This window comes from Crocodylus siamensis, chromosome 4 (assembly GCF_052110815.1).
Source record: "Crocodylus siamensis isolate JL-2025a chromosome 4, ASM5211081v1, whole genome shotgun sequence".
NCBI lineage: Eukaryota > Metazoa > Chordata > Crocodylia > Crocodylidae > Crocodylus > Crocodylus siamensis.
The window spans coordinates 247,786,710-247,800,451 of record NC_143398.1 but is presented as its reverse complement, the minus strand read 5'-3'; the positions used below and the strand labels follow the sequence as shown (position 1 = coordinate 247,800,451).

General features: G+C 53.8%; 1 protein-coding gene across 1 annotated transcript in view; it reads right to left on the bottom strand.

The window, feature by feature from the left end:
* LOC149867832 (unconventional myosin-X-like) overlaps window positions 1-13,742 on the bottom strand; it is a 172,366-nt gene that overhangs the window by 77,755 nt on the left and 80,869 nt on the right. The window contains exon 22 of the mRNA XM_090046250.1: window positions 978-1,084. Coding sequence (XP_089902376.1) covers window positions 978-1,084 — 107 coding nt within the window. The remainder of the gene's footprint in view (window positions 1-977; window positions 1,085-13,742) is intronic.

Sequence of the window (13,742 nt, the reverse complement as noted above, 5' to 3'; positions counted from 1 at the left end):
CTGGCACAAGGAACTTAAGTCAAATGCACAGCACCAACACAGCCAATGAAAGCATTCACATAGAGGGAGAAAGGGGAAGCACTGAGGCAGCATCTCCCTCGGAGCTCTACACTGGCACCCCCATTAGCACAGCATTCTTGGTGTGGCAGCAGCTGAACCAACAGCAGCATCATGCTTTGCACAGGGACTACAAAACTGCCCTTCCCTGTCCAAGCACAGTAAGTTGTGTGAGTGTACCTGCATCTCCCTGAGGGGCTCCTGCATGCACTGCTCTCTTGGGTGGATCAGGCCTTTCCACGTCCACGTCCCTGACTGGCAGAAGCTTGTGGTGTGCACCTGGCCTAAGAAGTCCTCTCTTTCAGCAAGCCATGCATGCTACCATCCATAGAGAGCCTGCTAGTGCATGAGCTGCCAAGGCAGCAGAGGGGTGGGTCTCCTGCAAGTGGTTTTTAACCTTACCACAGTTGGGGCAGCAGTGAAACACGGAGCTGCTGGGATGAGGTTGCTAGTGAAAAGCAAGTCAGAAGGAGCAAGTTCTGAGAAGTGAACTTAAAAGACAGGGAGGCCAGGACACCAGCGATTCAAAAGCAGAACAGGGCAAGGGGCTGAGGGGATGTGCAGGGAGTGCTGGGGGCCTAGCAGGCATGAGTGGGAGAAGCGAGTGCAAAAAAACTCAGATGTAGGCAGGTCAGAGACAGAGACACCACAGAGGGGACAGAGGCAGAGGGAGGGCTCCTATGCAAAGAGCTAGGAAATGCAGCATACAGCACGGAGTAGGGGGGAGCAGGTGCAAAGTGGGTGGTGGGGAGACAGGGCCTGGGGAGATGAGAAAGGCTCTAGGAGAAACAACACGGAGGAAGGGCTGGCCCTGAGCTAGACAGAGAACAGAGGGGGGTGGATGCTGAGGGGGCACCTTAAGCTAGCCAGAGGGGGTGGGCTGAGGACCCCCCGGCAAATGAGCAGTTCTCAGCACTGACCTTGCCATGTAGCCCAAGATGTGGGCTCGGATGACAACAGCCGCTTTCCTCAACTCCTCTTCCCGGTCCTTCTCCAGCTTCTGTTCAAGAGCTTCCTTCAGGAAAACCTGACGCCACAGGGAGGAGTTTCAATAAACACAAAGAGAGGAAAGAAGTCAGTCCCGGGAGAGGAGAGCAGGAGGTCTTGCTCCCTGGTGACAGCAAAGCAGTCCTTTTATGCTGCTGCCCAGGATCTCTGCTCCTGGCTGCAGCCACTCCAGAGTCCCCTCCCCACTGCCCTTCTGGGTGCTCGTCCTGGTACCACAAGCAAGTCGTGCTGGGACATGAGCCAAACTCGCTGCCAGCCCCTGCCTGCTTCCACTCTGGCCACGGCTCTAGAGAGAGAAGCAGAGCAGGGAGGGGAATGTGAGGAAGGAGGAGGAGGAGAAGAGTTTGCATTAACCCTTTTCCATCTGGTAACTTCTCTGCCACACAGATCTGCTCTCTCACTGCAGCAGCCACCAGATACAAGCTTGTGACTAAATATAAAGGAATTGTGCCACATTTCAGGGAGGCGTGTATGTGTGCGGGGGGGCAGTATTTCCAGGCCCCTGAAAACAGCTGGAATTCTGGCAAGGGACAGGAATTGAAGAGTCAGAGAAACATGCCAGGCCCCTGCCCTCCCTACCAAGCATCCCCTGGCCAGGCCAGAGCAGCTCCTGCACTGAGAAAACAAGGGATGGGATGGGGCACTCCCAGTGGAACAGGCTTAGCTGGGAGTGAGCTGCACCCCTGTGAAGGGGTTTCTTTGCCAGGCCCAGGCTGCTCCAGAGGTATTTGTCCTAAGCGTGAATTGCAGCTGGCTCTTCTCTAGCATCTCCTACTGAAGGGGCTCAAAGTGCTTGGCAATCTTAGCCAATACTCACGGTGCCTAGAAGGCAGCATCAGGCACACACATTTTAAGAGGAACAAAGGAGGGACAGAGACAAAGGGTCCATCTGCACTGCAGCCTGTGCAAACTACCTGACCAGTGACCGGCTCACCCTCGGTAGCTCAGTGCTGCTGACAGGGCAGGCTGGGTTTTGCGGCCTGTGCTTGATTCTGCACTGCTGTGGCCACAGGAGCTAGCATAGATCTCCCCCGAGATGCAGACATAGGCTGCACTGTAGGCAAACCCTATGCCCTAGGGTGACCACCTTTCCCTTATTGGGCGGGACAGTCCCAATGGGACAGCCCCACTGGGAACATCAAGTCCCGGTCCTGGACTCAATGACTCCAGGACAGCACTTGTCCTGGATTCCCACTATCATGTGCAGGGATACGGGTTTTCCATTCACCGCAGAAAAACATAGGAAACTGCAGGTTTCCCCTTACAGGCTGGCAGCATTCCTGGAAGCATCCCTGCTGCTGTGCACACTCCTGGGGTATGGGAGGCACATGCTCCCCCCAACTTGTGCATGGGGCAGAGGCAGGCTGCCCACTGTGGGTTCGGGGATCCCTGCCCTGCTGCCCTTGCCCCAGGGCCTGAGCAGCCCAGTAGGCAGGAGCTGGCATGGAAGGGCACAGAGGTTCAGTGTTGCTGCCACTGGGAGCACCACGCTGGCCGCACTGCCATGGTGAGGCACCCCATGCCTGCCCAGCAGCAGGGCAAGGAGCCCCATGCCGGCAGTGGGCAGCCCACATCCTCCCCCACCCTCACAGGCTCAGCTTGGCTCTCCTTCAGCCATTGTGGGGGTGGGGAGAGGCGGGCTTATGTCCTGCCTTTCCATTTTTAAAAGGTAGTCTCCCTACTATGCCATGATGTTGTCACTGCCCTAATACAACATGGCAAGGGGCACATCATGGGCAGAGGCATACCTTGACCATCTCCTGGCAAGCAGCACTTCCCCCTCCATTGCCAGGGTTTGCATTGGCTCCATGCTCCTAAGTCAAGAGCTGCTTTTCCCTTTAGACCTGGGATCTGCCATGGACATTGCAGAAGCCAAGAGACCCACACAACAAGCAGCAAAGAGGGAGCACATGGCTGGGGAAGAAGAGCTCAGACCAAGATTCAACAACTTCAGCCCACTGTCTCCACTGTCCAGCAAGAGCATCCCATTCTGTGATGCCTTGGTAAGGCTTGCAGGGCATGCACAAGAGCAGTAAAGCAGTAAAAATCCTGCACCAGGCCCCTCAGGCAGGTGCTGGGGCCAGGGAGACCCATCCCCAAGAGGGGTGCTTATTTTGAGAGCGTGATCCCCAGAGGGAGGCTGGGGGGGGTGTAAATGCTCTCGCTGCAGTGATGGCCTCTGGGCTTCCTATCCAGCAAGTGACACAAAAAGATTTGCATAAGTTCAGACTACAGGCAAAGAATCCCCGTGGCAGGTAAGTAGCAAGAAAATCAGCTGTTTGTCTGCAATGAGGCCTCATGAGACTCAGAAATAGAGACCAGGAATGCCAATATATCTGCTCACATTAGAAACCAAAGGAAGTTTAATCTGTGCTATTTCAGCTGCACAGCAAGACTTTTTACTGCATCTGCTTGTGAGGACATGTATGCTTGAGTATGCTGACCCTGCAGCAATGAACATGTACAAGGACTACATACATGTGTGCATGAACATCCTTCACATGCTATGGACACACGCATGTGTGATTGTGGCTATAGAACATGCACGAATGCACAAAAGCTATTCAGCCCCACATTGCAGGGTCCATCACAGGGAAAGCTCTAAAATCCTTTTTGCCCTCTTTAGCATCCGCTTCTCCTCCGAAGTGCCAAAGGTCCGTGATATCTCCTCTGGATAACACTGGTAAAGGAGGAATTGGATTGCTGTGCCCTGCATGGAGAATGATAAGACAACTGCTCTTCCCACATAAAGCCAATTCTCTCATTCACCCAACAAGCATTTACAGCCCAGTTTACAGAATAGAAAGGAATGCTCCCAACTGCAAAAGACCTTGATTGGAAGGGGACAGGTGTTATGGGCATCAGGTCTGGGCAGATGGGTGCTCGACATGAAGGGGACACAGGCATTCTCAGCCTCAGGACAGTTGCTGCACATCACTGCATCATACTTTAAGGCCTCAGGGCTTTGGAACAAGCCCTTTAGTTATGACACTGCCCTTCTCATTCTGCCAAACTCTTCCTGCTGCAGGCCTCAGGACAACGCCTGCCTCTGTTCCTTGAACCATGAGCATGGCTGAGAATTGCCAGAAGAGCAGCTGCTCTATTCTTAATGAGAAACACAAAGACCATCCTGCCCTCCCTCCCTCGCTTCCTTTCCCAAGCTCTACAATCCCCTATGTTAATTCAGGGTCTTTTCCTTCCTCTTCCAAACGATTGCCAGGGATATAACTATCCTCCAATTCAATCTGCAGGAAGTATTCCCCCTTTCTCTGTACTGTCCCCTTCTCTGCCTCCTCCCAAACTCCTTCCCAGGTTATATCCCTCCCTGGCCTACCCCGGCTTTTCCCTAATCCCCTCCTACAGTCACAGTTTAGTCTTCTTCTCTCAGCACCAGATAACACTGCTGTGCTTGTAGTCAGCAGAACTGGCACACAGGGCCCAGGGAGCCACACACTTCTCTTCAGGGTGACCAGTCTCCATTCTGATCCCTCTGCTCAGTGGCTTCATTTAATTTACTGAAAACCCTGGGGCTTTGCCCTCGTCAGGCTAAAGGCATCTTCTTGCCTGTTATCGAGGGTACTAAGGATACTGCTTGCACAGAAGTGGCAACTATTAGCAGGCTGAAGTAGGCTCTGGACCCCCTGGACATTTCCCCGTGGCTTGCTGACACATGTCAAATCCACCACATTGGTACTAGTATTTTACTCCATGTCTGATAGCAGGCAAGAATGCACCTCTCCTCTCCTAGTAAAGACAATGCCTTGCACAATGCACAAGTATTATGTTTAAAATACGCCTCCTTCCCCAAGGCTGGCACACTCAAGGAAAGGACCTGTCACTTACAGGAAACTCTGCCTTGACTGGATGTCCTGACAAGATCAAAGGAGCTGCAGACAGCTCACCCACACACTTGTTTAACCCACCGAGGTCAGTGGAGACAGGCTCAGCCCATGATCCCTGTAGGAAGGGTGGAGAAGAAATGCAGCCCACTCAGGTAGCCCCCTTTGCAACTCTGACACTCACAGGATCCAGGGCACCCATTTTCCCAGCGTCTACCAGCCTTCCCCTTCCCCGCGGCTCCTGTGTAGGCCCCCTAGCCAGGCCAGGCCAGGCCCTTATCCCTGTAATCTGAGGGCAGACGGCCACAAGGCAGCTGCTGCTTCTCTTACTGCTTTATCCATGCCACTTCAATTCCTCACAGGATGGAGTTTCCCCAGGGCCTGGAAGAGAATCTTCCACAGTCAGACATGGACATGTTTTCTGATACTTAGCTGGAATTTTCCATTGGCACTGGCCTGCAAAGGGATTTCCAAACAAGGGCTCATGTCCTCTCTTGCACATCTGTGGCAGAAAGAGGCTGGGAAAGTATGGGGTATTTTACATGTTCTCTGTTTTTCTCACCTGAGATCCTGCCTACACTACAGCGGTTCACCCCAGTGCAACTGCTGAGCAGGATCACAGTGACATGAATGAATCCTAAGATAAACAGGCAACCAACCAATGCCACATCAACCACATGAAGCCACTTTTTACAATCAATTCTCTAAAGGGTAAAAGGGAGAAGACTTTTATCATACAGTGGCTACTACCTGTAGGCATGCTCTTACAATACCAAACCGTGGAGCCTGGCCTTCGCTGACAGAGGGGCGACCGACTATGACCGAGCTTCTGCTTAGCACACACATGTAGCCAGGTACCACAGAGCAACTGTGGTGTAGTAAAGCCCCCCTCTCATTATGCAGTATATTGTTCACACATCCATGCCCTATGGTGAAGGCTTGTGCCCACTTCTCTTGTGTGACTTTTAAATCCGATACCATCTTTTGTTATCTGTGGTATCACAAAACCTAAGAACTCCAGCCTTGGACTAGGGGCCCACAAAAGATGGAAACAAAAGATGTTTCCTGCCCTGAGCTCTTTACTATCTAAGTAGAAGAGTAAGGTCTCAGTATGCCCATAGCACCAGGTAAAAGGAGAGTTTTGGAGGGAGCGGAAGAAGAATAAGGATGTGGCCTTGCAGCTGCTTACAGGGAGGCTTTGCCCAGGTGCAAGGGGCAGCAGAGGGAAAAGCATCATGGCACCATTTGAAAGTTAACAAAGGGGCAACAGAGACTGGGATCAGGGTATGGTCATTCAGGGAGCTGACTGTGATACTGAGTAAGAGATGAAAGGCCCCAAAATCCAGTTGTGCTGATGCACTTTCCTAGTGTAGACAAGAGCACAGTCACTGCCCGAGCTGGACCTGAATTTCTGGTTCAAAAAATAAAAAGGAAAGAACACAAGTTATGAAGCTCAAGCCAAGTCACCACAAGAAATCCCCATTCCACCCAACCCTCCTTCTCCTTTCTGACACTCGCACGGCACAGGCCAAGAGCCAAGAGCCGAGAGCTACCAGATCACCAAGAGGAAGAGACGCCAGGTCCTCATCATCGGCGATTCTATCCTGAGAGGAACGGAGAGGCCCATCTGTCACTCCGATCCCATGACACTTAAGGTTTGTTGCCTGCCTGGAGCTTGGGTTCAGGATGTCACGGAGATGATCCTGGACCTCATCTGACCCTCTAATCATTACCCTATGGTCCTCATCCATCTGAGAATGAATGATGCAGCCAGGGGCAACCTAGACCGCATCATGAGAGACTATAAGGCTCTAGGGGCAAAGCTCAAGGAGACAGGGGCACAGGTGTTTTTTTTTCTTCTATCCTTCTAGTGAGCAGACGCAGATGGTGCCACAAGACATGCATTGGCAAGGTCAACCAGCAGCTTTGGAGCTGGCGTTACCAGGCAGGCCTTGTGTTCTTGGACCGTGACCCACATTTCCGCACAGAGGACATGCTCGGGCAGGATGGGCTTCATCTCTCCCCAAGAGGTAAACGAGTTTTTTCTTTCAGGCTGGCTGATCTCATACGGCGAGCTTTAAACTAGGTTCGCCGAGGGATGGGGGGTGCAGAGGAACATAAGGACACTTCGCCATCAAGCCAGGTGACGTGCACAGGTAGTACCCAAGTAAGTGACAGGGGCCAGGGCAGACTTAGGAACAAGGGAGCAGCACAGGCACCTACAGGAGGCCTCAAATCCTTCTACACAAATGCTCGAAGCATGGGGAATAAGTAGGAGGAACTTGCCCTCCTGCTAGTTAACAAAAACCCAGACCTAGTGGGGGTCACGGAAACCTGGTGGGATTCTACCCATGACTGGGCAGTGGACATAGAGGGATCCAGGCTGTACAGGCAAGACAGAGCAGGGAAAAGAGCAGGGGGTGTAGCACTGTACGTCAAAGAGCAATACACATCCTCACTGATCAGAATGGGGTTGGAGGAGAAGCAAAATGAGGCGCTCTGGGTAAGAATGCAAGGGGGCGTGGGGAAAGGGACTTGACAGTGGGTGTCTGCTACAGACAGCCTCACCAGGGGAACGAGCTGGACCAGGAATTCTCAGGTCAGCTCGCAGAGGCTGTAAGGACAAGGGATGTGGTTGTCATGGGTGATCTAAACTACCCAGACATCTGCTGGGAGGAGCAGTCAGCCAGGTCCGACCACTCACAGAGGTTCCTAGCCAGCATACTGGACCTCCACCTAACCCAGAAGGTGCACAGTCCCACCAGAGGAAATGCCCTGCTGGACTTGGTCCTTGCCACAGGCAACAATCTGGTGAGGGGTCTGCGGGTACTCGACCACCTGGGTGATGGTGATCATCACCTGCTGGAATTTACTATCCAGCACAGGGGGGCGAAAGCAAGCAGCAAGGCAGAGGTCCTCGACTTCAGGAGGGCCGACTTCTGTAAGCTAAGAAGGTTAGTAGGAGAGGCATTGGGGTCTCAGACCTTCAATGAGATGGGAGTCCAAGACGGGTGGTTGTTCCTCAAGGAGACGATCCTCTGAGCTCAAAGGGAGTCAGTCCCAATGTGCACCAAGGATGTCAGGAGTGCTAAGAAGCCCCCATGGCTTGGCAAAGGCATCCAGGGTTGCCCGAGAGCAAAAAAGGAGGTATACAAACAGTGGAAGGAAGGGGCTATCACCAAGGAGAATTACACCCCCATTGCTCGGGACTGCAGGGAGGCTGTTAGGAAGCCCAAGGCAGAGATGGAGCTAGGGCTAGCGACCAGAATTAAGGATAAAAAAAAATCCTTTTTCAAATACATAGAAAGTAAGAAGGCACCAGGTAAGGCGGAGCTCCTACAGAATAGGCTTGGTAATCTGGTGACTGCAGCAAAAAGAAAAGCTGATCTCTTCAATGAGCTCTTTGTCTCCATATTCCTGAACAGAGACTAGGACATCTCCTCCACTAGAACAGCAGACAGACCCAGGGGAGGCACTGTCTTGCCTAGGATCAGGGACGACCTAGTTAGGGAACTTTTGGAGGGGCTGGACAAATTTAAATCAGTAGGTCCAGATGCTTTTCACCCGAGGGTGCTGAGGGAATTGGCAGGGGTCATAGTGGGGCCCTTGGCACAACTCTATGAGCGCTCATAAGGCACTGGCCAGGTACCACAGAATTGGAAAAGGGCCAACGTGGTCCCCATTTACAAGAAGGGGAGAAAGGAGGACACTGGCAATTATAGGCCAGTCAGTGTCACTTCGGTTCTTGGGAAGACCTTTGAGAAAATTATCTAGGATCACATCTGCAAGGGCCCAGCTTGGAAGGTAATGCTCAGGGACAACCAACACGGGTTCAGTGAGGGCAGGTCCTGCCTGACTAACCTGGTTTCTCTTTATGATCAGGTCACAAAGTCCCTGGATGAGGGTGTTGGCGTGGATATCGTCTTCCTGGACTTTAAGGCGGCCTTTGACATGGTTTCCTACCACATTCTCTTAAAAAAACTTGGTGACTATGGCACTGATGCCTACACCAGCTGGGTGGCAAATTGGCTTGATGGTCATACCCAGAAAGTGGTAGTGGACGGGTCATTTTCGACCTGGAGGGATGTGGGCAGTGGAGTCCCCAGGGCTCGGTCCTGGGGCCTGTACTGTTCAACATCTTTATCAGTGATCTGGATGCAGGAGTGGAAAGCACGCTATTCAAATTCACTGATGATACCAATATGTGGGGCGAAGTGGGCATGCTGGAGGGAGGGACAGAATCCAGCTAGATGTAGACAGCTTACAGAGGTGGGTGCATGAGAATAGAATGGAATTCAACACAGACAAGTGCAAGGAGCTGCATCTAAGGGTAAGAAACCAGCAACACCCCTACAGGCTGGGGAACTCCCTTCTTGTCAACACAGTGGCAGAAAGGGATCTTGGAGTCATTGTTGACTCCAGGATGAAAGTGAGCCACCAATGCAAGGAAGTGGTCAGTAAGGCTAACTGCACCTTGTTGTGCATCTACAGATGCATCAGAGGCAGGTCCAGGGAGGTGATCCTTCCCCTCCATGTGGCACTGGTTAGGCCACAATTGGTCAGGCCACAATTGCACTTCAAGAGGGATGTGGCTAGCATTGAGAGGGTCCAGAGGAGGGCCACTCGCATGGTCAAGGGGCAGTGGGGCAAGCCAGGCCCTACAAGAGAGGCTAAATGACCTGAACCTATTCTGCCTCCACAAGGGAAGACCGGAGCGCCTGACTGGCTGCTGGGGCAGCAGCAGGAATTCCAAACTGCGGCCTTTAAAAGCTGTGGTTTGACGTAGCTCCGGGCCCTCGGGACCCAGCAGGGAGAAGAGGAGGGATCCAGGCACACTCGTGTCCCACGCACGTGCCCCCTTACCTGACCCGAAGTGGAGGTGAACACAGCAGCAGCAGAGCTAGTAGTGGGGGCAGCAGCAGCTGAACCCCCTAAGGTAAGTGGAGCAGAGGGACCAATGCAGCTGAGCCGGATCTGGAGGGGAAGTCCCCCCAGATCCCTCTTAGCTGAGCCAGTAGGGAGCCGCACTCCCAAGCCGCACGAACAGAGCGTGCCGGCGTGCGAGCAGGAAGGGCCAGGAGGGAGACTCCAAAGGCACCGCACTAAGCCAGAAACAAGCAGCAACTCCTACAATGGTGTCGACACGGAGTGCTGCCAGGGCCCCTGCCTGGGGGCACAGCCTTCCCGGGGCCTGTCTGAGGCCTCCACCCAGACAGAGCCCACAGGGGGGCCGGCATCCCCCCACCCTCTGGCCTGTGGGGGTTGCCCAGCAAGGCCGGGGGGGGCAGGGATTGGGGACCCCCACCCCTGTCCTGCAGGCGCCCGCCTTAGGGCCCTGGAGGCGCAGGTGACGGAGCTCCGGGAGGCTGAGGGGAATCAGGGAGGTGGAGGAAGAAATCAACGGCTATTTCCTTTCCCTGCAGGGCCACACATCCAAGGAAGAAGCACCCCAGGAGGTGCCCCCCACTGCAGAGTGACAGACGGTCACCGCCAGACCCAGGGCTGCTCATAACACAGTTGTACCAGTTCCTCCAGTCTGGCTGGAGAACAGGTACTAGGCCCTGGCAACACTGGAGGAGAAGGAAGGAGAGGAGGCAACTGGAGAGGAGGCAACTCCACGCTCTCCATGATCCGAGCAGGCCAAAGGAGCTAAGCAGTCCCGGAGGAGAGTGTCGAGTGATTGTCATAAGCGACTCCATCCTGAGAGGTACAGAGGGCCCCATCTGTCGCCAGGACCCCTTGACACGCGAGGTCTACTACCTACCTGGAGCAAAGATTCAGGACGTGAAGGGGATGATTCAGGCCGTGATCCAGCCCACCGATTACTACCCCATGGTCCTAATCCATATGGGTACTAATGATGCGGCCAGGAGAAGCCCTGATCACCTGATGGGGGACTACCACGCTCTGGGGGCGTGCTAAAGGAGATAGGTGCACAGGTGGTTTTCTCTTCTACCCTACCGGTGAGTGGATGTGGAAAACGGCATGCAACGTACATCACGGAGACCAACTGGTAGCTTCGGGAATGGTGTCTCGAGGCAGGCTTTGGCTTCCTCGACAATGACCCACACATCACGACAAGAGAGACATGCTTGGGTGGGATGGGCTCCACCTTTCCCCTAACGGTAAGCAAGTGCTTTCTTCTAGGTTGGCGGATCTCCTCCAGCGGGCTTTAAACTAGGCTCACTGGGGAAAGGGAAAATGAGGGTGGAGGAATCATCAAACTGCTAGACCAAGCAACACCCACAAGTACAGCCCAGCCTAGACTGACGAGTGGACATGTATCCAGGTAAGCGACAGGGGCCAGGGCAATGCTGTGATTAGGGGCCAGTGCACACATCCACAGGAGGCCTCAAATGCCTCTACACAAACACTCGTAGTATGGGAAACAAGCAAAAGGAACTTACCCTCCTGCTAACCGACACCAACCCAGACATAGTGGGGATCACTGAAACGTGGTGGGACCCAATGCATGACTGGGCGGTGAATATCAAGGGCTATCGGCTGTACAGGAGGGATAGGACAGGGAGGAAAGGTGGGGGCGTGGCATTCTACATTAAGGAGAAATACACATTCTCATCAAAGAATCAGAGGAGGGGCACTCTGAAGTGCTCTGTATTAGAATACAAGCCAGGCATGGGGAAAGAGACTTAAAGGTGGGGGTCTACTGCAGACCACCCAACCAAGGGGAAGAGCTAGACCAGGAATTCTTAAGTCAGCTCACGGAGGTTGTTAAGTCAAAGGATGTGGTCATCATGGGTGACCTGAACTTTCCAGACATCTGCTGGGAAGAGCAGTCAGCCAGGTCTGACCGCTCACGTAGGTCCCTAGCCCAAACGCAGGACCTCTATCGAACCCAGGAGGTACACAGCCCCACCAGGGGAGATGCCTTGTTGAACCTGGTGCTGGCCACTGGCAACGACCTGGCGAGGGGGCGGCGGGTGCTCGACCACCCGGGCGACAGTGATCATCGCCCGCTGGGAGTCACCATCCAGCACAAGGTGGCAAAGGCCGGCAGCAAGGCAGCAGCCCTAGATTTCAGAAGGGCGAATTTCAATGAGCTAAGGAGAATAGTCAGTGAAGCACTGAGGTCCCAGAGGGGAGGGGAGGCAGGTGTCCAAAAAGAGTGGTTGCTCCTTAAGGAGACGATCCTCCAAGCCCAAAGGAAGGTAATCCCAACACGGATCAAAGGGAGCAGGAGGGCGCAAAAGCCCCCGTGGCTCACCAAAAGCATCCGGGAACGTCTCCTAGCTAAAAGGGAGGCGCACACCCAATTGCAGGGAGGGGCCATCACCAGGAAGGTCTATGCTGAGGTTTCTCGGGGATGTAGGGGACCAGTCAAGAAGGCCAAGGTGGAGATGGGACTGGGACTAGCTTCCCGGATCAAGGACAACAACAAGTCCTTTTTTAAATACATAGGGGGCAAAAAGAGGGTTCCGGGTAATGTGGGTTCCCTGAAGGACACGTTAGGAAATTTGGTCGTCACACCAGACGACAAAGCCAACATGTTTAATGATTTCTTTGCCTCCATTCTCCTGAACAGGGACCGGATCAGCCACTCCCCTACTGGGCCCCCCTCAGGCCCCAGGGGAGGTGCACCTAGGCCAAGGGTCAGGGAGGATCTAGTCAGGGAATGTCTGGAGGGACTGGATGTGTTCAAATCAGCTGGTCGAGACGATCTCCACCCCGAGCGCTGAGGGAATTGGCTGAGGTCATTACGGGACCCCTAGCACAGCTATATGAGCACTCATGGTGCTGTGGTGTGGTGCCGGAGGACTGGAAGAGGGCCAATGTGGTTCCCATCTTCAAAAAGGGGAGGAAGGAGGACCCGGGAAGCTATAGGCCAGTTAGTCTTACCTCAACCCTGGGCAAGCTTTTTGAGAAAATTATTCTGGCACATGTCCACGAGGGGCCAGCAGGAAAGATCATGCTTAGGGGCAATCAACACTGGTTCATTAGCGGCAGGCCCTGTCAGACCAACCTGGTGGCCTTCTATGACTAGATCACCAAATCCTTAGATGCAGGGGTAGCAGTAGACTTGGTCTTCCTGGACTTTCAGAAGACCTTCGACATTGTCTCTCACTCTGTTCTCATTAAGAAACTGGGGGGCTGTGGTGTCGACACCCACACAGTCAGATGTGTCACCAATTTGCTGGAGGGCCGCACCCAGAGAGTGGTGGTGGACTGGTTTTCGACCTGGAGGGATGTGGGCAGCGGGGTCCCCCAGGGCTTGGTCCTCGGGCCCGCACTGTTCAACATCTTCATCAGTGACTTGGACGAGGGGGTAAATAGCACCCTGTATAAATTTGCTGATGGCACTAAGATGTGGGGGGATGTGGGCACACTAGGAGGGAGGGACAGGTTGTAATCGGACCTAGACAGGTTACAGGGGTGGGCAGATGAGAACAGGATGGGATTCAGCACTGACAACTGCAAGGTGCTGCACCTGGGGAGGAACAACCAGCACCATACCTACAGGCTGGGGAACTCCCTTCTCATCAGTACAGAAGCAGAAAAGGATCTTGGAGTCATCATTGATGCCAAGATGAACATGGGCCGGCAGTGTAGGGACGTGGTCAGGAAGGCTAACCGCACCTTGTCCTGCATCCACAGGTGCATCTCGAGCAGGTCCAAGGAAGTGATCCTCCCCCTCTATGCAGCACTGGTCAGGCCGCAGCTGGAGTATTGAGTCCAGTTCTGGCTGCCGCACTTCAAGAGGGATGTGGACAACATGGAGAGGGTCCAGAGGAGGCCACTCGCATGATCAGGGGGCAGCAGGGCAGGCCCTACGAGGAGAGGCTATGGGACCTGAACGTGTTCAGCCTCCACAAGAGAAGG